The sequence below is a fragment of the Antechinus flavipes genome, chromosome 6, assembly GCF_016432865.1.
Source record: "Antechinus flavipes isolate AdamAnt ecotype Samford, QLD, Australia chromosome 6, AdamAnt_v2, whole genome shotgun sequence".
Lineage (NCBI taxonomy): Eukaryota > Metazoa > Chordata > Mammalia > Dasyuromorphia > Dasyuridae > Antechinus > Antechinus flavipes.
Window position 1 is genome coordinate 83,486,661 of NC_067403.1, and position 25,378 is coordinate 83,512,038.

At 32.9% G+C, this 25,378-nt stretch overlaps 1 protein-coding gene across 2 annotated transcripts in view; it reads left to right on the forward strand.

Annotated features, from left to right (window-relative positions):
* The window catches only part of GUCY1A1 (guanylate cyclase 1 soluble subunit alpha 1), a 101,254-nt gene extending 76,857 nt beyond the window's left edge, over window positions 1-24,397 (forward strand). For both annotated transcript variants that reach the window (XM_051966981.1, XM_051966982.1), the window contains exons 7-9: window positions 836-979; window positions 3,569-3,723; window positions 19,156-24,397. In XM_051966981.1, coding sequence (XP_051822941.1) covers window positions 836-979; window positions 3,569-3,723; window positions 19,156-19,357 — 501 coding nt within the window. In that variant the 3' untranslated portion in view covers window positions 19,358-24,397. The remainder of the gene's footprint in view (window positions 1-835; window positions 980-3,568; window positions 3,724-19,155) is intronic.
* Window positions 24,398-25,378: the final 981 nt, after the last annotated feature.

Consider the following 25,378-nt stretch of genomic DNA (forward strand, 5'->3'; position numbering starts at 1 on the left):
GCTTCTAGATACTAGTTCCACTTCGATCCCCACTTTCCTTCTTTCTTATAAGATTGTGTACAGAACACTGCCTTGTTTTCTGAGAGGAATATGAAATCAAGATAAAACAACATCCCCACCTTCATGGAGTTCATTATCAAATAGAGAAGACTGTATATGTGGTCTAGTGTACACACATCTGTTGCTCCTTCCCCCAACATCTTAGATTCAGATGATATCCCTAATTGTGCAACATTTGAAAGTGAAAATAGCTTCAGATTACTTCATTTATTTTCTCAAAACTCCTTTTAGAGAAGGAGAAATGAAGCACAGAATGATTAAGTGGCTTGTCATTGATCACACTGTGTTCAGTTAATAGCAAGATTTAGAGGAGAATCCAGATTTCGTAAGTCCATTTTACTCTGCCTTGCTCATCTTTTATAATAGTATTGCTCTTGCATAATAAACTTAGCTTCTGCTGGTCAGGATTTCTGTCTTAAAAGAATTCTCTTACTTTTGTGTGTTCAATTATCCCACTCCTTCTACGTATTAGTTCTGTGACCTAAGTCATGGAGGTGAACTCGTCATTAGAGAAGAATTCTTTGTGCCATATTTTCTGCATCTGAAAATAATTCACTCAGATTATATATTCTCTAAGATTCTTTGTAATACAAAAATCACATGATCTAAGCGCTTATATATTTATAATCATATAACACAATTTTTAGAAGTATTTCATATACTATACTATATACACTATAGTAAGTATGTATTTTTCCTGTCTGATTTTAAATGTTTATTATTGTCTGTTTGCTTTATCTTGTGTTTACTCTAAGAAATCAATTTGTATGCTTAGGTGGAGACAATCGGAGATGCTTACTGTGTAGCTGGAGGCTTACACAAAGAAAGCGAGACACATGCTATTCAAATTGCCCTCATGGCCTTGAAGATGATGGAGCTGTCTGATGAAGTGATGTCTCCACATGGGGAACCCATCAAGGTCAGGTGGATGTGTTTGATGTCTGTGGGATATATTTGATTCCAGCGGGATGCTGAGGACAAAAGGCTCATTAGCAGTATCAAAAATGGTGTTTAAGGCAGACATAAAAAGAATTCATTGGCAAGTTATATCCAAGAATTAGATAATTGACTAAACCCCTGATTCTCAGGAAGCATCAATTTTGTAGTTGCAGATATACTTATCATCTTTTGTGCAATTTTTAATAGTTTGATCATTCCCTTCTGAGAACCAAACAGAGCAAGGTTTGGCCTTCAGAAACAGGATTTCCTGTTTGCAATAATAAAAAGCCTCGATATTTTCCATATACAATATGAACCTAAAAAGATATATAGTTGTTAAAAAAAAAGTTGTAAAAATGTATAGTAATTAGTTTGTGACTTTCATTATTTCTAATGAGATTCATGTCTAAACCTCCATATACTCTGCTAAATGTTTACTACTCACTGAGATATTTACTAATTTAAGAATTATAGTAAAATTCTTAATTGATCACCATCCCAAAATTAATCCTATAATTCAATGGAAGGGTCATTCATTTCTCTTTCTAATTTCAGTATGACAAAAAATAGCCTCCAGAAATGTAGGTAAATATGGTGATGGTAGCATGATTTTCAAGATATTCAGAATTATGTATGTGTTTAATTTTCACAATGATAAGAATATCCACTGATTACCAAACTAAAGCATTTTCGAATGTTAAAATCTACTTAAAACTCAAAAAAATAATAGTTGAATTTTATCAAATGAAAGCTATTAGACAGAAATAAAAACTGGAGAAGTTAGAAATCATTCATTGCTGATAGCAACCAAAGGTCGAAAACAAATAAATATAGTTGGTGGTCCAAACAAAATTGAATTCAGGGAGAAAGGAAAAATATAAGAAGAATATTCCTTTCCTCTAAAACCCTGTGTATTTTTTCTCTCCTACCTAATTTCCACAATCACTTGCTTAGTCTTCTTCATTTACCCACAAATATATATAGGGGGCCTTGAAAAAGAGTAAGTAGAAGAAAAGATAATTAGAGATTTTCAAATGGGAGAATTGTAGGTAGAGACTGAACCAAAGAATACAGTTGTAGAGCCAGGTTTTCCTATCACACGAATCAAGAGATGTAATCATGAGATTCTCACTGCTTTTTTTAGTTGAATTGCTGTTGCTGTTATATGCCATATGAATACTTCTTTTCCAAGTACAGTGTGTTCCTATGAGTCTCAGTTAGGTTCTCCTCATTCCTCCATCATTGTTCCTCTTCATCTGTCTCCAGGGCAGGACATTTAAACTCCTATCCTACATAACTGTGTTGTTTCTTTGTTTATTTTTGCTAAAATATGAATGAACTCAGGATATACTCTATATAGATTTGAGCTATGTTTCTTACAGAACTTGGCACAGTTTTAAAGCATTAAGCAATCTTTTCTAGGTGTTGCCAGTTTTTACCATCCAGTTTTTCTCGTTGACCTTATTTGAACCCTCAGTCCCAGACTGAACAACTTCTCAGCACTTGAGTTGAATAAAAATCAATTTTTTCCCATCTTGGTCCTTACTTTGCCTCAGATCAAAACAACCTCTGTATAGCTAAGCCATTGATTCAGCTGGTGTCCCTTGGGTTATGTTCCATAGATAATTTCAATTTGTGTTTTCTCAGGTTTGAGGGCAAATACTATCTTATTCAGTTTTTTTTGAACTGAGTTTCCCATTTTACTGAGCTTTTACCGGGTCTGCTCAATTCACTCTCCTTTTCCATGCCTTTGCTTTTTTTTTGCTTTTGCTTTTAAAACAATATTCTAAGAAGGAGGTTATTCCAGCTCAAATGAAAGCTGGTTTCCAGATTCTACTTCTAAGATTTTTTTCTTAAGTAAGAGAAATTAATGAATAGGAAATGATAGCTCAGAAAATCTTCAAATTGTATTTGCATGATTAATCTAATATTCTTAATTTGCTTTTTAAATTTTCAGTTATGACTTGAAAGAAGATCATGAAAATTTGACAGATCCTTGGAGTCTTACATGTGTATCTGTTATATATATTTCAAATAGCATGCTGCCCAAAAGAAAAAAAAAACTTTTAAGATAGACATTGCTATATACTCTATTTTTTTTGGGGGGGGGTGGTTTCTATTTGTACTGTAACTGAGTAGAAGGGTACTTGGATATCATCTTAGCTAATAGTTTTTAATTTTTTTATGTCATGGATCCCTTTGGCAGTCTGGTGATGACTATTTCAGAATAAGGTTTTTAAATGTTTAAAAGAAAACAAAGAGTTACAAAGGAAAGAAGTCATATAGTTATCAAAATATTAGCAAAATAAATTTTGATATGTTCATAAATGCAGTGAAGGTTTAGTGACACAGAACTGAAAACAGTCTTCACTTCTTATGCCTTCCATTCTATTAGAATGATAAACATACACACAGAGAGATAAAGATAAATCATGTGCAAAATTATAAATAGTTTAACTAGAAAGATTCGCCTAACATCTTTCTGGCCTGGAAAAAGCCTTTTGTAGGAGCTAAGAACTGAGCTGTGCTTTGAAGGATGATGGAAATTCATTTTGTCATTTTCTTTCAGATGCGCATTGGTTTGCATTCTGGATCTGTCTTTGCTGGAGTGGTTGGAGTTAAAATGCCCCGTTACTGTCTCTTTGGAAACAATGTCACCCTAGCAAATAAATTTGAGTCCTGCAGTGTTCCTCGGAAGATCAATGTCAGTCCTACAACTTACAGGTACTAATTGTATTAGACAGCTAAAATCTGTTTCTACTATTGTATTTGGATCTAATGTTATTTTTTATTATTAAATGTTCTTTCACTTTCTTAGGTAGTAAGACAATCCACAGTTTTCATTTTCAAGACTTTAGAATTGTTTGTTTTAATCTCAGTTGCATTGTATCCCCTTGAATTACTTATTGCTTTTTTCCTGGGGGGTGCATTTTTTTAAACATATAACATCTCCTATGAAATTTCTGAAAATAATTAATTTTTTTATTCATTTATTTGAAAAACAGTCTTTTTAGAAGAAAAATTTGGAGGGGAAGTGGAAAATAAATATCTAGATATTCATTATTTTGTGAAGATAATAGACTACTGTGGGAAGATCCTAATAAAGAGATTATATGTAACTAATAATAAAGAGCAGAGCACAGACATTTACACTGCAAACTCTTTACAGGCAATCAGAATCATTCATTCTGCCATCTTAATAACATGTTAACAAATTATTCCTACTTAAATAAGGAAATAATAATTAAAATCCAGAAAAGAGGTAATATATAGCATGGGTTAAATCACATGGTAATTGATAATGAAAATCCTTATGCAGCAAAAAGCTTTCCAACTCTAGCTGACAGTTTTCTTGTTTCAGTCATGTGATATTCTCTAAAAGCTCTATCTACCTTAGGGCCTTCTTGTGACATAAAGATAATTCTGGGATCTTAATAGCAAAGAGAGTGGGACAAAAGGCTCATTTCAGAAACAGGAAAATTGTCTAGAACAGACATTAACTACTTTCTGAGAACCTGTTCCACCTGAACACAGAGTATCATCACTTGTAGGTAAACCACCTGATGATGAATTCTTTAGTATGAAACAAAAGCAGATATAAAATAGCCCTTATTCCACTATGCCCCCCTTTTTTCTGCGGTGTTGGTGGAAGAATAATAGGAAAGAGGATCAAGGGTGCTAAAATTTATGCCATTTCTATACAAATTTAATTGTTGGCATTCTTAATCTGAGATCTGAACAAAGGGGGGAAAATGAATTAATGCTATTGCAACCCCCCCAAAAAAAAACATCAAGAGGATATCAATAACTCCTGATCTGTAGTCTCACTTTCATAGTTCTATAAAGGAAGAAATGATCTAAATTTCAAACTTACCCAGAGAATGGGTGAGTTTTCCTGAAAAACAATCAGCCATAAAATTCACATTTATAGCCATACAATGGTCTGAAATATACATAGATTACAAGATTCTTTGGAATTATTATTTGATTAAAAAAGAATTTTAGGAGAGCAAAAACACAGCCTTATGAGTCCTCTATATAATGTCTTTTCCTCATATGTTAAAATAAGTCTAGATTCTTTGAACAATGAAATCAGAGACATAATTTTATTTATATGGAGCATAAAGTGGAAAATATGCTTGCCAAAGAGGGTTATCCTTATCACAAAGGATGTCCAGTACTAAACCCAATTGGAAAAATGATTTCTTGTGATATAAAGTCTTACAGATGCTTCTATCTGCATTAAGATTTAGAGCAATTCAGAACATCCAAAATGTGTTATCTATAGATCTATAGTCAGTCAAAAGAGTATATATCTAAATATTAACTCAATAAAAAATCTAGTAGGTGAAGTATGTTTTATTCTTTTTGTCATTGCTGGGTAAAAATTTGATTTTCATTTTCTCATCAACAGAATTGACCTTTGATAGATTTATTCAATTAGTATGCAGTGCATTCAATATCACCATCTATTTGAAAGTATTCTTATAGTCTGTGATATTGCACATGAAAATGCAATATTTTCAACATTGTTCTTGGAAGTTTTCATTCTGCATATGTGGAATGTGTAGTTGAAAGATGGGACAGCAAATACAAATGATCTTCTATGTCATGTCCAAAAAAGTCTTGGTGAAGTTTGAAGTTTATTAAGGTTTTATTTAATCTATTTATTAGTTATTTAATAAGCTTATTTAAGATTCTTAAAGTTTAAAAATGCATTAAGAGTTTTGGGGAAATGCATTAAAGTTTTAAGCTTTGTAATCTGTAGGGGGAGACAAGTAAGTAACTTAGTGGACAGAATGATGTACCCAGAGTCAAAAAAAGCTGACTGAGTTCAAATGTGACCTCAGACACTAGCTGTGTGACCCTAGGCAACTCACTTAATCCCTGTTTATTTTAATCCACTGAAAAAGGAAATAGCAAACCACTGTATTATCTTTGCCAAGAAAACCTCATGGACAATACTGCCTACGGGGTCATTAAGAACCAGACACAACTAAGTAACTAAACAACAAATATACAGAGTGTCACAAGAATCTTAGTACATTTTAAGCTTGAATAAATGTGTATGTTTGTTAAAATAAATAATAATTAAATTTAACTAATTGAAGTAAATTAAACAAAGTTTTAATAAGTTTGAAAATTCATTAAGACTTTGACATATCCTATATATTTCTACTTTTAGAAAGATTTTATATATCAATGGGGAGTTGGTCCTTAAGTCTATTTCTCTGTTTCTTCTGTTTTGATTTATTCTAGCCACTCTACTGGTCCACAGTAACCAGTCCATAACATTGCTATTACTTTGTACATAATATATTTCTCTTTGCTTCAATTAGTGGATTACTTCCTAGGGTTTTCTGAAAGCATCCTACTCATCATTTTCCACAGAACAATAATATTTTATTGTACTTACTTACCATAATTTATTCATCCATTCCCCAACTGATGGGCATCTCCTCCGTTTCCAATATTTTACCCTGAGAAGAGAGAGGATTATAAATACTTTTGTACAAATCGGTCCTTTTTTCTTTTTTTTAAATCTCTTTTGAGATTCATTCCTTTTAGTGGTATTATACAACCAGTCTATTTTCACAATTTGAAATATAATCCTCTTTCTTCCACTTCCTCAAGTATTAGAGAAATCTCAAATTCTTCTGTCAGCATCAGAGTTCTTGACCTGGACTCTGATTTTGCTTTTAAAATATTTTAATAACTCTATTTCAATATAATTGGTTTCCTTTGTTATCCTTATTCTGAAAAGGGATTCACAGATTTCACCATACTGTCAAAAGGATTTATCCCACACAAAAAAGTTAAATACCCTTAGGTTAAAAAACACCAATTTGTGGGCTTCATGTCCCTAAGTTTTATGAACCAATCAGCAACAAACATTTATTTAGAACTTAACCAAATGTCAGACACTATTACATACTAGATTACAAACAGAAAAATAAAATCCTCCTTTCCCTAAAGAAACTTACATTCTATTAGCACATACAGAATATACACAAAATAAATACAAGATAATTTTGGCTAACCAGAGGCTGGGAGGATCAGAAGAAGTTTTATTTAGAAGACATTGTTTGAATTGAATCTTGAATAAAACAAGAATTCTAAGAGACAAAAGTGGCCAAGGAGAGAGCATCCCAGACATGTGGGACAAGCAGTGCAATAGTATAGAGATGGAAAATGTAATGCCATTGTGTGAGGGATAACAAGAAGTCCAGTTTGATTGGATCAACAATAATAAAGCTGGAAATGTAGGTTGTTGTTGTTCAGCAATTTCAGTCATACTTGACTCTTTGAGATTCCTTTTGGCATTTTCTTAGCAAAGATACTAGAATGATTTGCCATTTCTTTCTCCAGCTCATTTTACAGAAGGAGAAATTGAGGCAAACAAGGTAAAGTAACTTCTCCAGAATCACAGAGCCAGCTTATGAGACCAGATTTGAATTCAAATTTTCTTGACTAGTACTCTATCCACTGCATCACTTATCTGCCTATATGTAAGAAACAATAACAACAGCATCCCCCCCAAAAGACCAATGTGAATGGCTCATAGAAAGAGGAAGGGGATGTGGTACATAATAAGACTAGAAATGAAGAGACCAAGTTATGAAGGATTTTAGAATAAAAAATAGAGGGGTGTATATTTAATCCTAAAGATAATAGAGATCGATGGAATTTATGTGTGTGGAAGGGGTGGGAGTGAAGGTGTGAAATCATGAGATCTGAACTTTTCACTTTTTCAAGAGTGGAAGAGGATATATTAGAGAGATGAGAAATTTGAGGCAAGAATATCAATTTGGAATATCTACTAAAATAGCCCAAGGGTGAACACATTGAAAGTAGTGGGCTTTCTGGTATTCACAGAATCACAAAATTTCTGATTTTTAAAGAAATATAGAGCAGTATGTTTATCTGGGCATGATAATAAATGATAACAATCAAGAAAACTTTTGAGAGGGAGGAGAAGAGAAGACCCCGATCTGTGAATTAATCAGCATGGAGAAAATTTCCTGGTGTGAAAATTAGCTGCATTCATACAGCTCAGCAAACGCATCTGTGATGTACAATATTAGTTGCCTGGAAAACTGAAAGATGGAGGCATTTTCCAAGAACCCAACAATTACTTACATGTATACTAGAGGCAATACTTAAAGCTCAAATCTTCTTGACTTTGAGGTCAGCTCTCTCTACTTGACCAAGTCAGTAGGGTTACTTCAAATGATTTCTCTTAATAGAGCCTCATTTTCCACGTTGTAGTAAGCTTCAGGAGGAAAGGACAATTTGAAATTTCCATCTGACATCTGTGCTTTGTAAATATATAATTAATAATTGACTTTAAAACAAAGACTGACAGTTTAGGTTTAAATCTAGTTGCAGTCTAAGTGGTCGGCACAAATGGACTTTTGTGTAAAATAACCCAGAAACCCTATTTGTCATGAAGTGTAAATATTTCTCTTGACAGGCCTTTTGGTAGCACATTTGTTAAAAGCTGAACTCTGGAAGAAGGTTCCTCTGAGAATAAAATTCATTGTCTAATGTCAAGGATCTTTTTGATAAATTTATGTCAAATATGAGGCGAATTCAGAACATGGAGTACATGCAACACACAAAAAAATTATCTTTTGTGGATAACAAAAGAATGACCTCATGCTTAAATTTCATTATTGCCAGACTTTGACTAATAAACCAAGATATTTTAGTCATAATAGCAATTTTATAGCCATTCTTTCCTAAAGTGTCTTAAAGATTTTATGTCACCATTCTAAATACTGCTAATTTTCCATTTAAAACCAGATTCATTTTTATTATAGTTGTACTATAATATAATATATAATACTAGGTAGTATATAGTATTCAGTCTTATTCTATTGATAAATAGAAGTGGGAAGCTTAAATGTGATAAAGAATCTGAATATTTTGAGCTTTGGGATGTGTGATGCTACTGAAGTTACAAGGTATTTGCCATAAATATATTAAAAGTGATAGAAAGGTGGTGATACTAAGGAGTTCAACAAGGACCAAAATAAGGCAGTTTTTTTCTGTACAAAAAGCTCCCCAAGATTATGTGCAGGAAAGCGTAGCTAGATGGCACAGTGAATAGAGCACTGGTCCTGAAATCAGCAAGACCGTGTTAAAATCTGGCCTCAAATACTTAACACTTATTACACTGGGTAAGTCACATAATCCCAGTTGCCTCAAACTCCCTTCCCTTCCAAAAAGGATTATGTATCAGAGTAGTCGGTATAGTGAATATTTCACTGGAATTGGAGTCAAGGACCTGAATCAAATTCTGCCTCTGAAATTTACTAAACTTGGAACCAAAGCAAATCATTTAATCTCTCTCATCTCTTCATCTGCAAAATGGTGACCACTGAAGTACCTCTCTCCCAAGTTCATTTTGATGATTAAATAAGATGGTATATGTAAAGTAGTTTGAGAATCCTAAAGTGCAATATGAATATTAGGTATTGTTTTATTGTTCGTCATAATAAAATATTTTATTGAATTACCTCAGACTTTAGGAGAAGGGTCTGATAGTAAGAAAAATGCTAAGAAATAGTATTAAGGAAAAGGATGTGGATTATGAAAGTGAACACTTTCAAAATCAGACAAGGGAAATATACCAAAAAAGGGAATAGAGGAAAAAAAAGTAATTGAAGGAAACTGAATCCAGTAGAAAGGAAGAAGGAAAATTTGAAGAAATAAAGAGAAATACTGGTATTAGGTGAGAAAACAGGTATAAGCACTGATATAGCATCTATTCTCATTTGATTTTCACAATAATCCTGTGAATTGGAAACTTTATACCCATTTTACAGTTGAGGGAAGTGAGACAAAGGATAACACAATAAGTGTCTGAGGCAGAATTTGAACTCAGGTCTTCCTGACTATACATCCAGCACCATCCATTGTGCCATCAAATTGCTATAGATAATTAAAGAAGGACATACCTTCCAGACTTTTTTTCTGTTTTAAATTATTTGTCTTGTGTACTTTGACTTATTCCTAAAATACAGCAAAATAACATTCTCGATTGCATGATAGTTGAGATGAAATCATTTGACCATCTTTACCATCTCTACAGGGAAGATTGGTATTTCACAGGTATAACAGGTAAAAGGCTGTTGTGGCAGTTCTAGATAATATCTAAAGGTTTGAGAGAATTGTAAGTTCACAATGTTTCCAGGGTACTAGAACAGTGTTTTAAAGTACTATCAAGCTGCATTAAAAGAGGCATAAAGATAGACCAACAGAACGAAGTCTTTGCACATAATAAACACTTATTGAATGCTATTTTATTCTTAATGTTCAGAATGTCTGAAGTATTGCATTCAGTTCTGGGCACCAAGATAATTAGAGATCAGCCATGAGTCTGAGTCTCTAGGCTTTGCCACCATGTCCCTGCTGGAGTACCATATTCTATTTCCCTTTTTTGCTACTACTTTTCAATTCCTTTTTACATATTGTTTTTCCCCATTAGGATACAAGCTTTTTGAGAGTGGGTATTATCTTTCTTTTTGTTTCCATTTGTACCTTTAGCATAATGTATTACCTGCCTTCAAGAGCCTTGAATTCAAGATCCTTCACCATTCACTCATGGCTCAGAGAAAATTTGAGCCTGAATAACTTATACCCATTCACGTGATGTAGCCATATCTAGAAGAAACTCAAGATATAATGTTCTGTTGAAGAAGCTAGAATAATTTAGAAGACTACTGGAGAGATAATTGTTATTTTAAATATTTGAAGAGCTGTCACATGAAAGAGTGAAGATATCCCAGAGGGCAAAACTAGTAGTAATGTTATGAGTTACCAAGGAAAATTTAGCCTTGAGGGAAGGAAAAATTCCCTAATAATTAATATGATCTAAAAGTGTGATAAGCTGATTGAGGAAGTAAAAAAGCTTCCCCTCATCAAGTCATCAAAGAAAAAAAATGATTTGGGAATGTAGTGGGGAAGATTCGTGTCCAAATATGAGTTGGATTTGACAGTTTTTTATATTCCTTTCAACTCTGGGATTCTTTCTCTTTAAATACTGGACAGATTGGTATGTGAAAAAAACCCTTAGAATTCTTTATTTTACAATGAACTAGAATTAATTCGGCAACAGCAAATGCTATCATTGAATATCAATACTTACTAACTGAATATCAACACCTAATTACAAGCAAGTCCATGTTCCAGGTAGTGTGGACATAAAGGCTATGCATATTTCCTTCTCTCATAAAGCTTCCATTTGGTGATATGAACAGAACTATCTTAGTTCTTCTTCAGTGTTTTTTTGCTTGACTCATACTCACCACTAAACTACTAGGACCCAGTTAGGCTAACTATGTTCTAGCACATAAAGTCCTACTCAGGTTGTGCCCCATGGAGTGGTCAGAGCATATCACAGAATCAAAAGTTCTTACTTAATCACTTTACCTCTTCTATGTGGACACAGCATCATGACATTGGTTATTAATGGGTCATTGTTTACTTGGGAAACACAAAGAGTTGTTTTTTATAGAAGTTGGTTCAGAGCCCAGAGCTATTCAACATTTTCATTCTTGACCTGGATAAGAGAATAGAGAGAATATTCATCAGGTTTGAAGAAGACATAAAGCTGGAGAAGGGGAAAGGAAGATCAGCCAAACAACTTAGAATGACAGAATGAGAATTCAAAATGGCCTTTGACATTTGGAGAAATGGTCCAGAAGAAACAATGAAACCTATGGTAACTACTAGGTAGTATTTTTAGGAAGAAAAACAATTGTAAAAAATAAAAGATGGAAAAGATTGGTTATATCCAAATATAGTAAAAAAAAATTAAATCTTAGTACATTGAGATTCATTATCATTTCAAAGAAATAACTACATAGAAGAATTTTGCAGTAAACAGAATACTGGATTTAAAGAGGCCTTGGATTTTGACCCTGGATTTTATACTACTTTCTTCAATTATGAACTTGGGCTATTCACTTTCCTTTCTGGCTCAAGTTCAATCATCCCTAAATAAAGAGATTTGATCATACAAATCCTTGCTAGCTTAAAAAAGTCTACCAAAAATTTACTTTTTATTGTTTATTTTTAAAAGGGCAAACTGAGCAAGTAGGTTTAGTTTTGATTTGTTTTTTTTTATAGATTTTTAGGAAAGAAAATGTTTACCTGACTTGAAATTGATTAATTTTACCAATATTTGGACCAATTTTAGATCTAATTCCTAGGAATAGGAACTCAACAGTTTGGAACTATACCCAAAGGACTATACAACTGTGCATATCTTTTTATCCAGCAGTGTCTCTACTGGTTTTGTATCACAAAGAGATCATAAAAAAGGGAATAAAAGACCCACATGTGCAAAAATGTTTGTGGCAGCCCTTTTTGTAGTGGCTAGAAACTGGAAACTGAATGGATGCCCATCAATTGAAGAATGGTTGAATAAATTATGGTATATGAATGCTATGGAATATTATTGTTCTGTAAGAAATTATGAGCTGATTGGTTTCAGAAAAATTTGCAAAGACTTAACATGAAGTGATGCTAAGTGAAGTGAGTAGAACCAAGAGAACATTGTACACAATGACAACAAGATTATGTGATGATCAACTATGATGGACTTGGCTCTTTTCAGTTGATGAGGTGATTCAAAAGCAATTCCAATAGATTTGTTATGGAAAGAGCCATCTAGAGCCAAAGAGAGGACTATGGAGACTGAATGTGGATCACAGAATAGTATTTTGAACTTTGTTGTTGTTGTTGTTGGTTTGCTTGTTTTTTTTTTTTCTTTCTCATATTCCTGCTTTTGAGCTGATTTTTCCTGCACAGTATGATAAATTTGGAAATATATTTAGAAGAATTGCACATGGCTTCTTCTATATTACATATATATGTGTATATATGGTATATATGTGTGTGTGTGTGTGTGTGTGTGTGTGTGTATGGTGTATATATAAATGTATAAACATATACTATAAATCCAATATTTCTATAATGGATTACTTGCTGTCTAGGGAAAAGAGAAGGAGGGAGGGAAGGAGAAAAAAATGAAATACAAGGTTTTGCAAAGGAATGTTTAAAACTATCTTTACATGTATTTTGAAAAATAAAAAACTACTATTTAAAAAAGGGGGGAATAAGAACTCAAACTTTGATGTCATTGGTATAGGTAACTCCCAGGTGAGGAATATAATCTATCAATGAAGATTAGCACCTTCTTTGTAATGTGTAGTCCTGAAGAGCTATCTAGAACTTAGAGATTGTAACTTGTGTAATTTCACACAAATCTATAACAGAAGTCATACCTGAATCTAGTTTTTTCCCAACTTCAAGGTCAGTTCTCTATCCATTTTGCCATTAATCAGTTGAGCAAGTATGTAAGTGCCTACTATGTGCCTACCACTGTAATAGACTCTGGGGATACAAGTATAAATAATGAAATAATTTCTACTTGCTTAGAGCTTATATTTTAATTGGGGAGATAGAAAATATATGGAGGTAATATATAAATATATGCAAAGTATGTAGGTATATAAAGTGAATTCCAATTAATATATTCAAATTGTCCACTGTAAGATAGTATGAAAAGGAAGGCATTAACAGTTGGAGGAATCAAGAAAGACTTCATATAAAAGAAGTTGTCTTAGCTACATCTTTATGAGGAAGAGATATCAAGGCATAGAAAACAGACAGAACAATGGCATAGAAATGAGAAATGGAATATGATATGTAAGAAACTAAGAAAGAGTCAGTTTGTCTAGATTGTAAAAAAGAAGGGTAATGTCCAAAGAGTTTGAAAAGATATTAAAATCAGACTGTACAGGATTTTAAGAAGTCCTATGCTATATGCGATTTTTTCTACATGTGATTAGAAATCCCTTGAGTTGGCTGAATAAGCCAATATATGAACATATCTTCATTTAATGAAAATAACTGGTTTTTTTGTGGGATTGACCTGGGAATGGATTTGAGGCAGAGAGACCAAATAGGAGACTGTTACAATCTTCAGTCATGTTGGCTATTATCCAAACCATTAATATTAAAGTTTTCATCTGTTAATTGAATAAGGATCAATAGATTCCATCCCCAAAGGTCCAATTCAATGGCTCGTGATGACATACTGCTATCTGTGAGTTTGGGATCTTAAAAGCTATGCCAGAAACTCTTAAAAGCTACACTGGGCTAACAAGATGTTTTGCATGGACCTAAATGGTTATATTATGTCTCTTTTGAAGACCAGGTTGAATGATATGCTTATCTTCAGGAGGATTAATTCTTTGACCATGAGAGTAAGAAAAAAATGTGGAAACTTTTGCACTGATAATACCCGAGTTGGATGATGCCCAAATGGGAAAAAAAGAAAGTATGGAATTCTAAAAAGTATGCAATTTTAGATAATCTATAAACATTAATTTAGTAATTGATATTCTAAATGTGAAATTCTTGTTCAGTGACCGGTGAGTTAAGATTCTATTGGAGGAATTGAATCATATCAGTTTAAATTTTCTCACCATAAACATAATCAGCAGATATAAAGAAACTATAGTGAAATAGAAGGATGAATGACAGGTGCTCCCTGGAAAGGCAGATAAAAAAGTTGATTGGGTTGGTCTCATCCTAAGGCTCTAAAGTTAGCTACAAAATCATATTTGATATTCATAGCCTTGATAATATGTGCCCTTCCTACCTTTTCAGTTTTCTAATACTTTATTCCCTTTCATGAACTCTGTGACTGATCCAGTGCCTCCTCCATTTCCCAACTCTTTGTTTATTCACTGACTGACCCTTATGCCTGTCACTCTCTACCTCCTCATTTCTGCCTCCACTTCCTGAATTCCCTAGGTTCCTTCAAGTGTTAGCTAAAATCTTTCCTCCTGTGAGAAGTCTTTTCCAACTTCCTTTCACGATGGTCCTTCTCTCTGAGATTGTCTGCAGTTTATCCTGTGCAGATCCATTTTATACATAGCTGTTTGCTTGTTGTCTTCCCTCTCTGCTACCCATTAGTTTGTGAGTACTTTGAGGTTAGAATTTGTTTTTGATAATTTTTCCATACTAGTACTTTGCATAGTGTCTGGAATATAATAGGTATATAATAAATGACTAAAGTAATGAAAAACAGTATTCCATGGAAGTGCTTCTGATGAACATGAGCTTAAATATAACCATGAGTTTAATTACAATGTTTGAGAATTTACCAAACTAATTTAAACTTGGTTACTAATTTGTAGATTTGGAAACTGGAAAAGGAAAAAAAGTGTATTGAAAAAATCTTTCAGATGTAAGAAAGAAAGATTCCAAAAGCTTGAATCAGAATACTCACATCTTAAAAATATGAATATTTTCTAAAACAATAATCATAAAATTCCAGGCATTGCAAGAACCAAACATCATTAAAAAATGAACTTGATTACATCTTAAGGGACAAGAAATAACTAGTTATAAATATAGAAATTATTTTCAAGAAAGTTCATTGACTTGCTGTGGCAGAGATCAAATTAACACTTAATTAGAAAAAAGAAAAAGATGAGAAGATGTATCCTGTAATTATAACAGCTCCAACCATTCCTATTTAAGGATGCAATGATGCTCAAAAGATTCTAGAAATCACTTCAGTCAGCCTGAAGCAAAATTTATCTTCCAACCAACCAAAATAAAAAAGTGGCCAAGACCAGTACTGCATATAATTCAGAGTCATTAGCAAAATATTATAAAGATGGCTGAGAAACAACTATGAGAAGTATTATTTCCTAAAAGATTGAGAAGGAAAATGCATACATTTTTGAGAAGCATGGCTTGAGAATCAATTAAACTATGCCATACCTAAAACATTTAAAGTTTAAACTGGAAAGGGATTAGCAAACACATAGAAAACAAAACAGATACAACAGCATTTATTTAAAAAAAAAATACTTCCTATATGTTTTACATGATTGCACATATATATCAAGCTGCTTACCATTTTAGGAAGGAAAAAGGGGAGAAAGAGGAGAAAATTTGGAATTCTAAAAAATTAATGAATAATGATAATGAATAAAAATAACTGAATGTTAGAGATTGTTTTTACATGTATTGTGAAAAATAAAATAATATTTAAGATGAATAATATTTCCTTATCAATAGTAATAGAATCACAGCATGTGAAATCTAAATCTCATTATCCTGATAAGCCATATGAGGAAGCTGTTGTTGTTGTTTGTTCCTTTTTTCTCAAAGAGGAGACGACGATTTATTTATTTAGATTTTTTTGGACTAGGTAAAAGAGGGGATTTTTTGATCTCAAACACACATACACACATTTATATACTACTGTGGCAGCAATAGATAGTGAATATCTCTAAACTTGGAGTCAGAAAGATGTGGATTTAAATATGACTTGATCCTCACTTCTTATTTTTGTTCAGAAAAAGCCTTCATGATGAAGATGAAGATAGGAAAGAAAAGGAAGTCTGGAAATAGATTTGAATTCAGGTTTTCCTGATGTGAGACACAGTACTCTATCCACTGTGCCACATACATTCTGCCTGGTCAGATCAAATAACCAATTAATTCATAAACATTTATTAAGTATCTACTATTTTCTAGACATAAAAAAAGTCAAAAGTTAGTCCCCAGTGTCAAAATTACATTTGGATACACGTGTTCAGTTTTGAGAACTGTGAAAAAGAATGCTAGATGGAAAATGATAAGTGACAACTATGGTGATAAAATGTCTCAAGATCATATCCTATGGAAAACAGTTGAAAGAACAGGAAATATTTCACCAGGAAAAAGAAATAACAGTGAAAGGTGTGTTCACTATCTCCAAGTATCTGATGGAGAAGAGAATTCATATGTGTTTCGCTTGGCTCCAGAGGACAGAACTCAGGACTGTGAAAGGAAGTCAAAGATGAGTTTCGGTTGATGCAAAGAAAAACTTCTTAATGATTAGAACTGTCCAAAATTACAAAGAACTAACTCAGGAGCTCAGGAATTTTGTTCAGGCAGATTCTTGATCAGAATCAGTTTGTATTACTCGCATCTAAATCTCCTCTAATTTGTGAGAAACTGTGATTTTTCTTTTTTTTTATCAAAATATATTTTATTCATTACTGCACAAAGATAATTCAAGAACTTCATAATCCAAAGACTTTTGCCCAGCAACCTGGAAAACTCCCAGTGTAAGAATTTCTTCTAGCAGCAGGGATTCAACATGTCTGTGACTTAATAGGCAAATCTTTTTTTGTTTGTTTGTTTGTTTTATTTTATAATAACTTTTTATTGACAGAACCCATGCCAGGGTAATTTTTTTTACAACATTATCCCTTGCACTGGCTTCTGTTCTGATTTTTCCCCTCCCTCCCTCCACTCCCATCCCCTAGATGGCAAGCAGTCCTATATATGTTAAATATGTTGCAGTATATCCTAGATACAATGTATGTTTGCAGAACCAAACAGTTCTCCTGTTGCACAGGGAAAATTGGATTCAGAAGGTAAAAATGACCCGGGAAGAAAAACAAAAAATGCAAATAGTTTCATTCATTTCCCAGTGTCCTTTCTTTGGGTGTAGCTGCTTCTGTCCATCATTTATCAATTGAAAATGAGTTAGGTCTCTTTGTCAAAGAAATCCACTTCCATCAGAATATATCCTCATACAGTATCGTTGTCGAAGTGTATAATGATCTCCTGGTTCTACTCATTTCACTTAGCATCAGTTCATGTAAGTCTCTCCAACCCTCTCTGTATTCATCCTGCTGGTCATTTCTTACAGAACAATAATATTCCATAACATTCATATACCACAATTCTCCAATTGATGGGCATCCATTCAATTTCCAGTTTCTAGCCACTACAAACAGGGCTGCCACAAACATTTTGGCACATACAGGTCCCTTTCCCTTCTTTAGTATTTCTTTGGGATATAAGCCCAGAAGTAACACTGCTGGATCAAAGGGTGTGCACAGAAACTGTGATTTTTCAAGGAATCTTTAGGTCAGTGCCTTTAAGAGATATTGGCTGAGACTTTCTCTGAAAGATTTTTAAGAATACACACACACACACACACACACACACACACACACACACACATTCTTTAAATCCTTTAAAATTTTAAGAAGAGAAATTGTTATTATCAATTCAGTGTTTAATGTTTATTATATCTGGCATATTGCATGTAAGTAAAATTTATTTATATACTGTGAGCCTACTAATATTAGAGAAAATCTTGAAATTTTATTTTGAATCATCATTGAATTATCTCCATTTTATGCTATATTATTATACATAATTGTTATACATACATATACATATATGTCATACATATATTATACATAATTATAATTGAATCAATATTGTGTACTTGGTCAGAAGCAATCATTACATTTTGACTGTTCTCTCTTGGTTCTCTTCCCACTCATCAGACTACGATTACTATGTCAGATGGATTGTCAACACTGTCCCAGAAACAGAAAAAGAATGTCAGATATCTGTTGTGATGAATAAGACCAAATAGGGTGAGATAGTGGTGCTGTTATTGAGATAGATTGTCAGATAAATCTACTAAAAATAGATTATATAATTATAATTGATTCCATTCTCTAATTCTTACTCATTCACCTTACATATCTGATCAGTCATAAAATCATGTAAATTCCTTCTCCACAATATCTCTTACATATATTATCTTTTTTCTGCTCATAAGACCACTATTCTCCCTTTAAACTCTCATCATGCTTTGTCTGAACCATTACAATGTCCCCTAATTGTTCTTCCTCATCAAGTTCACACCCTATTCCAAAACATTCCCCCACATAGCTGCCAAAGTGATTTTCTAATTTCAAGAGTATACCTACTCTACTTTTCAAAACAGGACACTTCTTACTAGGGATAGCCTGTGCAAAAGCCTCAAAGTGGAAAAAAAAAAAAAAAAGGATGGTAAGTATGAGGAACAGCAAGTAGAACTGTTTACTGGAACCTTAGAATGCCAAAATTGAGAATGAGAATGAGAAAAAAGTCATCAAATTCTTTCTTCTGGTCAAGATTAAGGTTTCCACCTCAATCGATAATCTCAAGAATATCTCAGATATCTTTGATCTAATCAATTGTGCCCTTTTTCTTAAATTTTCTTTGCTGAAAATTTGCTTATTTTATTTAAATAATTTTAACAACTCCTTTTTAACTGTCTTTCAGACTACTCAAAGGATGCCCTGGGTTTGTATTTACTCCTCGTTCAAGAGAAGAGTTGCCTCCCAATTTCCCCAAGGAAATTCCTGGAATTTGTCACTTCCTGGATGCTTACATACAAGGAGCAAATCCAAAGGCATGCTTCCCAAAAAGAGATTTTGAAGATGGCAATGCTAACTTTCTGGGCAAAGCATCAGGAATAGACTAAGTTGTATCTTCATCAGTTCAATCAGTATTTGGGGGTTTGAATCCAGAAAGGATGTATGAAGCCTCAGAAAGCACTTTAGGATTGCAGATGCCTGAAAACCAGTATTACTGATTCAGGTGTTAAGTCCCCTAAGACTTGTTATTCCTCTTTTAAGTGACAGACTATATTTACTGAAATAATATTTCAACTCCTTTATTTTAATATCATGGCTCTTTAGGTACCTATTCTTTTCTGTGACAGATAATGTTATATAAGTCACTTCAAATCAACCTGTACTAAGAATTCTAGACTGTACGTAATATTAGAAAAGTTGAATGCATTATATCAAGAGATAGATTTGTCTGCAGTACTATTCCTTGTTGGAGTGCCAATCTTGCTTAAAATGTATTATTCACCATGTTGCTAAGAACAAAGTCACAAGAAGTTATTCTCCCTCTTATAAATTTTGAAAACTCACTGCATGCAATTATCCAGCCTCTGACACTTACAAGCTGGGCAAGTCACTTAATCTCCTAAGATTGTTTGGAGGTTAAAATGTGGTATTTGTAAAACACTTTGGAAAACTTAGAATGGTATATAAATACTAATTATTGTCATTATCACATGTTTTCATTATGGCTGCTCATATATAACAAAATAAGCCAAGTATTTTTCTGTCAAGTCTTCTTATTTAAAAAAAAAATAAGAAAGTATGGGTCACATATTATATAATCACAAGCTACATTTGAAATAACACTGAAATATTATTTTTAATTTGTGAAGTTTTTTTAAAAATTAATTTTTTGTAGTAGCATGTATCAGAGCAATAAATGTTATTTTCTTTTCATGTATTATTTTTCATGTTTAAGATAAAAGCTTTCCATAACACACAGACATATGAACAAAGTGTCCAGGTGAACATAGAGGACACAAATTTATATTTACTAAGAATTGAATTACTTTTTGTAATTTAATACTCTTGATTTGACCATCACAGTTTAAGCAGAAATGAAATAGGTATGAAGGGAGATAGAAACTGAACCATGACATCACTGATACAGAGCAGGGCTTTTTAAAGTTTTTTACACTCAGAGTCCATTTTCATGTGAAAAAATTTTACACAAATAAGCATACAAATAAAACACATATTGATAATAAAGCATGATTTTGCAACCCTCATACTCAGTATGCAATCATATTCTATGGGATCACAAACCATGGTTTAAGTAGCTTTGAATAGAGAATGTTTAGATGGAAAGCCCTGTACTTGTAAAAATTAACATCTTTTCCAGAATACTAGGTTAAGTAACTGGTCCAGAATTGGATGGTCAGCACATATCAAAAGCCAGACCCGAACTCTGGTCTTCCTAGATCTAATGCTAGCTCTCTGTCTAACCTCTTGGGATTAAAGGGATCACCCTCCCTCAAAAAAGGAACTATTATGCAGTCATAATGAGGGTAGTGTAGTTTGGTCCTGGACCAGTAGAAACTGTCCTTTAGTTTTTTAAACCCATGGGAATATGAATAGAAAAAAAGTTAAACTATATGAGTAGATGTTAGATTTGTGACTTTTTATTCTGGTTTTGTTTTATTAATGAGAACATATTGATCATTTTATGAATATGTATATGTATTCAAAAAAAGATAAGAAATTTGCTAAACTCTTTAATGCTTAGACAGATATGGTGGATAGTAGCAAAGAAAAAGATATATTATATAAATGTCTTAGCTTTTTAGAGGTGGCAGGATTCTTTGAGTCCAGTTTCTTCACTCTACATATGTGGCAACTAAATTCCTAAGAAAAGAAGTTTTTCCAAAATTAATTGGGTAGCAAGAAGCAGAGCTAAAACTTGAACCTAAATCTACTTGATTCCTCATTCATCATGTTGTGGGCTGGATTCAGCACTGATTTTTGCTTTCAATGTTGGTGTTTCACCAACTTGGCAGTATGAGCACCACTTAAAAAAAAAAAACTATATCCAAGCATAAGCAGGATGCAAAGAATGGATTTTATATCATCTTATACAAGTGACAGATGTTAAATAGAAGATTCTAACCTGGTTTGGATCTAATCAAAATGATTTCATGTGCAAGTTTTTAAATACTTACATTGTCAATCACCTATTCCTATTGACAACAGGATGAAAAAGTTATCCTTGATTGGTTTGGTTTATACTCAAAGTACTATTTAGTATTCTTCTAAGTCATTAACAGCACCCCCAGGTATCTGGCACTAGAGGGGACTGAGCTTCATTCTGTTGCAGTCTTGAAATAATATTAATATTATATGTTGCTGTATAAGTGAAGAATTGAAGAACCTTTTCTTTCTGACTCTGAGGCTTTATCAGAAAGGGGGGAAAAGAAATAGAAAATAAAGTAAAGAAATTCACAAAAGAAAAATCTTCTCATTCCTACAAAGATATTTTACTTTTGATCCACACTTAAATCCCATGTATTTATTTTCTTCATTATTCAGGAAGGGTTGAAGTTTTTTCTGGAACAAGAAGAGTGCTAAGCAGAATTCTAAATAAGAAAGACAAAAAAAAAACAGCCCTTGCTCTTGAGGAGCTCATAGTCTAAATAGGAAGACAATAGGCAGACAAAGAAAGGATAAATTGGGAGTGATCTCTGAAAAGAAAGCCAATAAAATTCAGGAGTCCTGAGGGAAAGCTTCTTGTATAAGATGAAGCTTGAAGGTAGCCAAGAAAGCTAGCACTTTAAAATTAGCTATATGCTGTCCTCATAATCATACTGTGAAGCAAGTTATTCCAGAGTCATTATGTCCCTTTTACATTCTAGGACAAATTATGAGTTGTCCAAGTTCACACAGTAAATGTTGAAATCAGGATTCAAATCTAAATCCTCCCAAATTTATGACCAGGGCATCCCATAATGCATCTCTAGCACTAATTCTAGAGGAGCTCTCTCTGGTGTGCTCATCAGTATTGCTTATGGGATCTATATTTTTCCATCAAAGACACAATACCAGAAATGTGTTCTCTTGGTATTTTTCCACCCTTGATGAATTATTATTTCAAAAATGAAAAAAAAAGCAAAATTTTCCTGTGAATTAAAATAGAAAGAATTCTTAGATAAGCATGACCAGACATAACCCTTTTGGTAGTATGTTCCAAAGTTCCCAAATAGAAACCAAAAGTTATAATTTTTATTACACAATGAAGAATTCTGAATAATGGGACTTGGCCTTATTAAGAATATCTATGGAAACTTAAGCATATAATTTCCATTTTTTTAAAGAAATAATTTATAGTCAAGAAAAATGACTGCTCTTTTTGACTTCTGTCTAGTAAAAATGGAAAGTCCATGTCCCCCCAAACCTATGAGAAATATAGCATCTGGGCTAAAACCTGTTAGTGTCTCTTTGTTCAGGTCAGCTTCATTTTAGACACACATACTAATTTTTATGTGAATGTAATTTTATTTTTTGTTCATACTTCATCAGTTAGAATAATGCTTTTTTATATAAATAAGGTACTCTTTCTATTAGGAAGATTAAACACATAAGAGTTATTTCTTTCCCCATTTTTCTTATTTCAGAATTCTTCCATCATTCTCAATATTTTGTTAGGCTGTAGAAACTCCTTTGGCCATATTCTTCATTTAGCAATATCACTTACTCCAGTTGTCCATCACCATCATGACACTTTCATAAATTGATCAATTGGAAACTGTGAAATAAGCAGACCTGGAAAATCAATATGCCTGACTATGTCAAGGGAGAGAACAGAACAGTAAAACTGAAAGCTGTACAATTATAACGGCCAAGGCTGGTTCTGGAGAAGAGTGAGAAAATGCATCTTCCTCATTTCTATAGAAGTGAGTTATTTACATCTACTGGAAGATATGGTTAATATGTTGTGTTTTTTCCCTGAACTGCTCTGTGGTTTTTTTCTCTTTCATCTTCATTACAAAAGCATGAATTGCTAGATAATGGAAGTGGAAAAAATATGTTTAAAAATGAATGTAATATAACATAAAAAACCAAAAGATATTAATAAAGATAAGCTAAAATGTATAAAGACTATAAACTCTGATCATCTTAACTATTTACAATATATATATATGTACATATGCGCATATAACTCTAATTCAACAATAACCATCCTATGTCCAGAATGACATCACCAGAGTTGGACATCAGGTGATTTTATCTTTTTTCTCTTGCTAAAACAAACATACCACCATGAAGTTCATTCAGCTAAGTCTACCCTAGAACTTTCACATTGCTCTGATGCAGTTTGCTGCCTGTTCTCTGTGGAAATTCATGATAGATGTTCTCTCTCAGCAGGCACAAAGTTACATCCTCTGATGGACTTGGACATCCTTCTGCCTCAGAATATTCCTTTTTTGCCAACTTAAATTTGATTCCTCACCATAAAGAACATTGAGCCACAAATTTAAAAATAAAGTTTTGAGAACCACATTAGTGTTTGAAACTTACCTGTTTTTAAGAAGAAAATTGCTACATAAAGAAATATAAACTCAGATAAATCCAATCTATTGGTTGTTTGAATTTGATTGAGTTTTGATACAGACTTGTCCTTTCATTGTCATTACATACTCTCTAAATTTGTAGTTTTCTAGTTTTGATTTTTTGAGGCAGAAAGGGACTTTTCAGCTCTTTGGTGTAAAATAATTCATGGAGAGTCATATGCAAAACAAGATTTAAGTTTTTTTTTTTTTTTACAGCAATTACTTCCCTCTTCCCTATCCTATCTGGTTAATCTTTGTTGCTGCAGGTGGACTGTTTCTTTTGACTTAATGGTTTGTCTAAACTTCCATTAATTGAAAAAGGAAAACAAATGTTAAACTTTAGAATGAACAGTTGCATGATGTTTAAAATGATGATATATCCACAAATAAAAAGAAATTTTTCACCATTATCTTCAGCAAATTTTATACCTGGTTTTTGCTTCTGAAAAGCTGCACTAACAAAATGTCATCCAAAATTTTTGGGAGCTTCTTTGATTTGCTGCCATATAAATACTGTATTGTAACAATTTAAAACATAATTAAAAATATCAATATATATAAAAGAAAGTGAGTCTTTTTGTTGCAAAATGAACATCTGATTCATGTAAAAGAAATATTATTCCAAATTATGCAATTGTACATTCCTTCTTCTAGACAATTTGTTAAAAACATGAAATGCTTTACGATAACAATAGAAAAGACTGTCATTTCCAGTAGTACTCAACCCAAAATCTGGCACATTTATTACATGCATTGTTGACTTGGTTTTGGATCATGGGTAATTTTACCCATACCTGACATATCTAATACTACTACCTCCTTGTTGATAGGAGATAGAGGGTCCATTTCTCCTCTTCTTCTTGCTTCTTATTTATTAGAAGGACTCTTATAATCAGCTACTGAGCTGGAATTCCATGGATACATCAATGTGATTTCTGGATGTCACAATTTCTCTGTTCCTCATTTTCTGAATAAGCAAATATTACAGATTTGGGCTAAATGTTTTCTATTGTCTTTTCCATATATAACAGTATATGATTCTCTACTCGGATTAGGCTTTAAATAGGAGAGATATACTTCCCTCTCAAATGAAGCATGGTGGTTTCTTTTTATGACTTGAAGAGAGGCAGAATAGATATACTAGCATCTTCTCCCCCTGCCCTTCTCCAAGGGAGACTTTGATGAGTGATAAGAGGAGAAATAGGAAGTTGGCACCAAAAGCCTGGCCATGCTGCTCTCTTCAGAAAGCAGGGGTATTGGGAATAATTACATTTATCTACTTTCTTAAATATTATTAGGTTAGGGGATGTGATTTTTCAGGTTTCATCTAACTTCTGATCACAGCTTTATTAAATGAGGAGCAAGAGAGGTCTTAAGTTATATCCATCTCTTTTCTTACCACAAGCTACTTCCATAATGAACACACATATAGGAAGTAGCAAATAAAGACATTTATCTACATGGTAGTAAAAACAAGAATCAAAGAAATTATACATATGAGAATATATACCAGACAATAAAGGGTGAAGGAATTCTCTCATTGGGAGT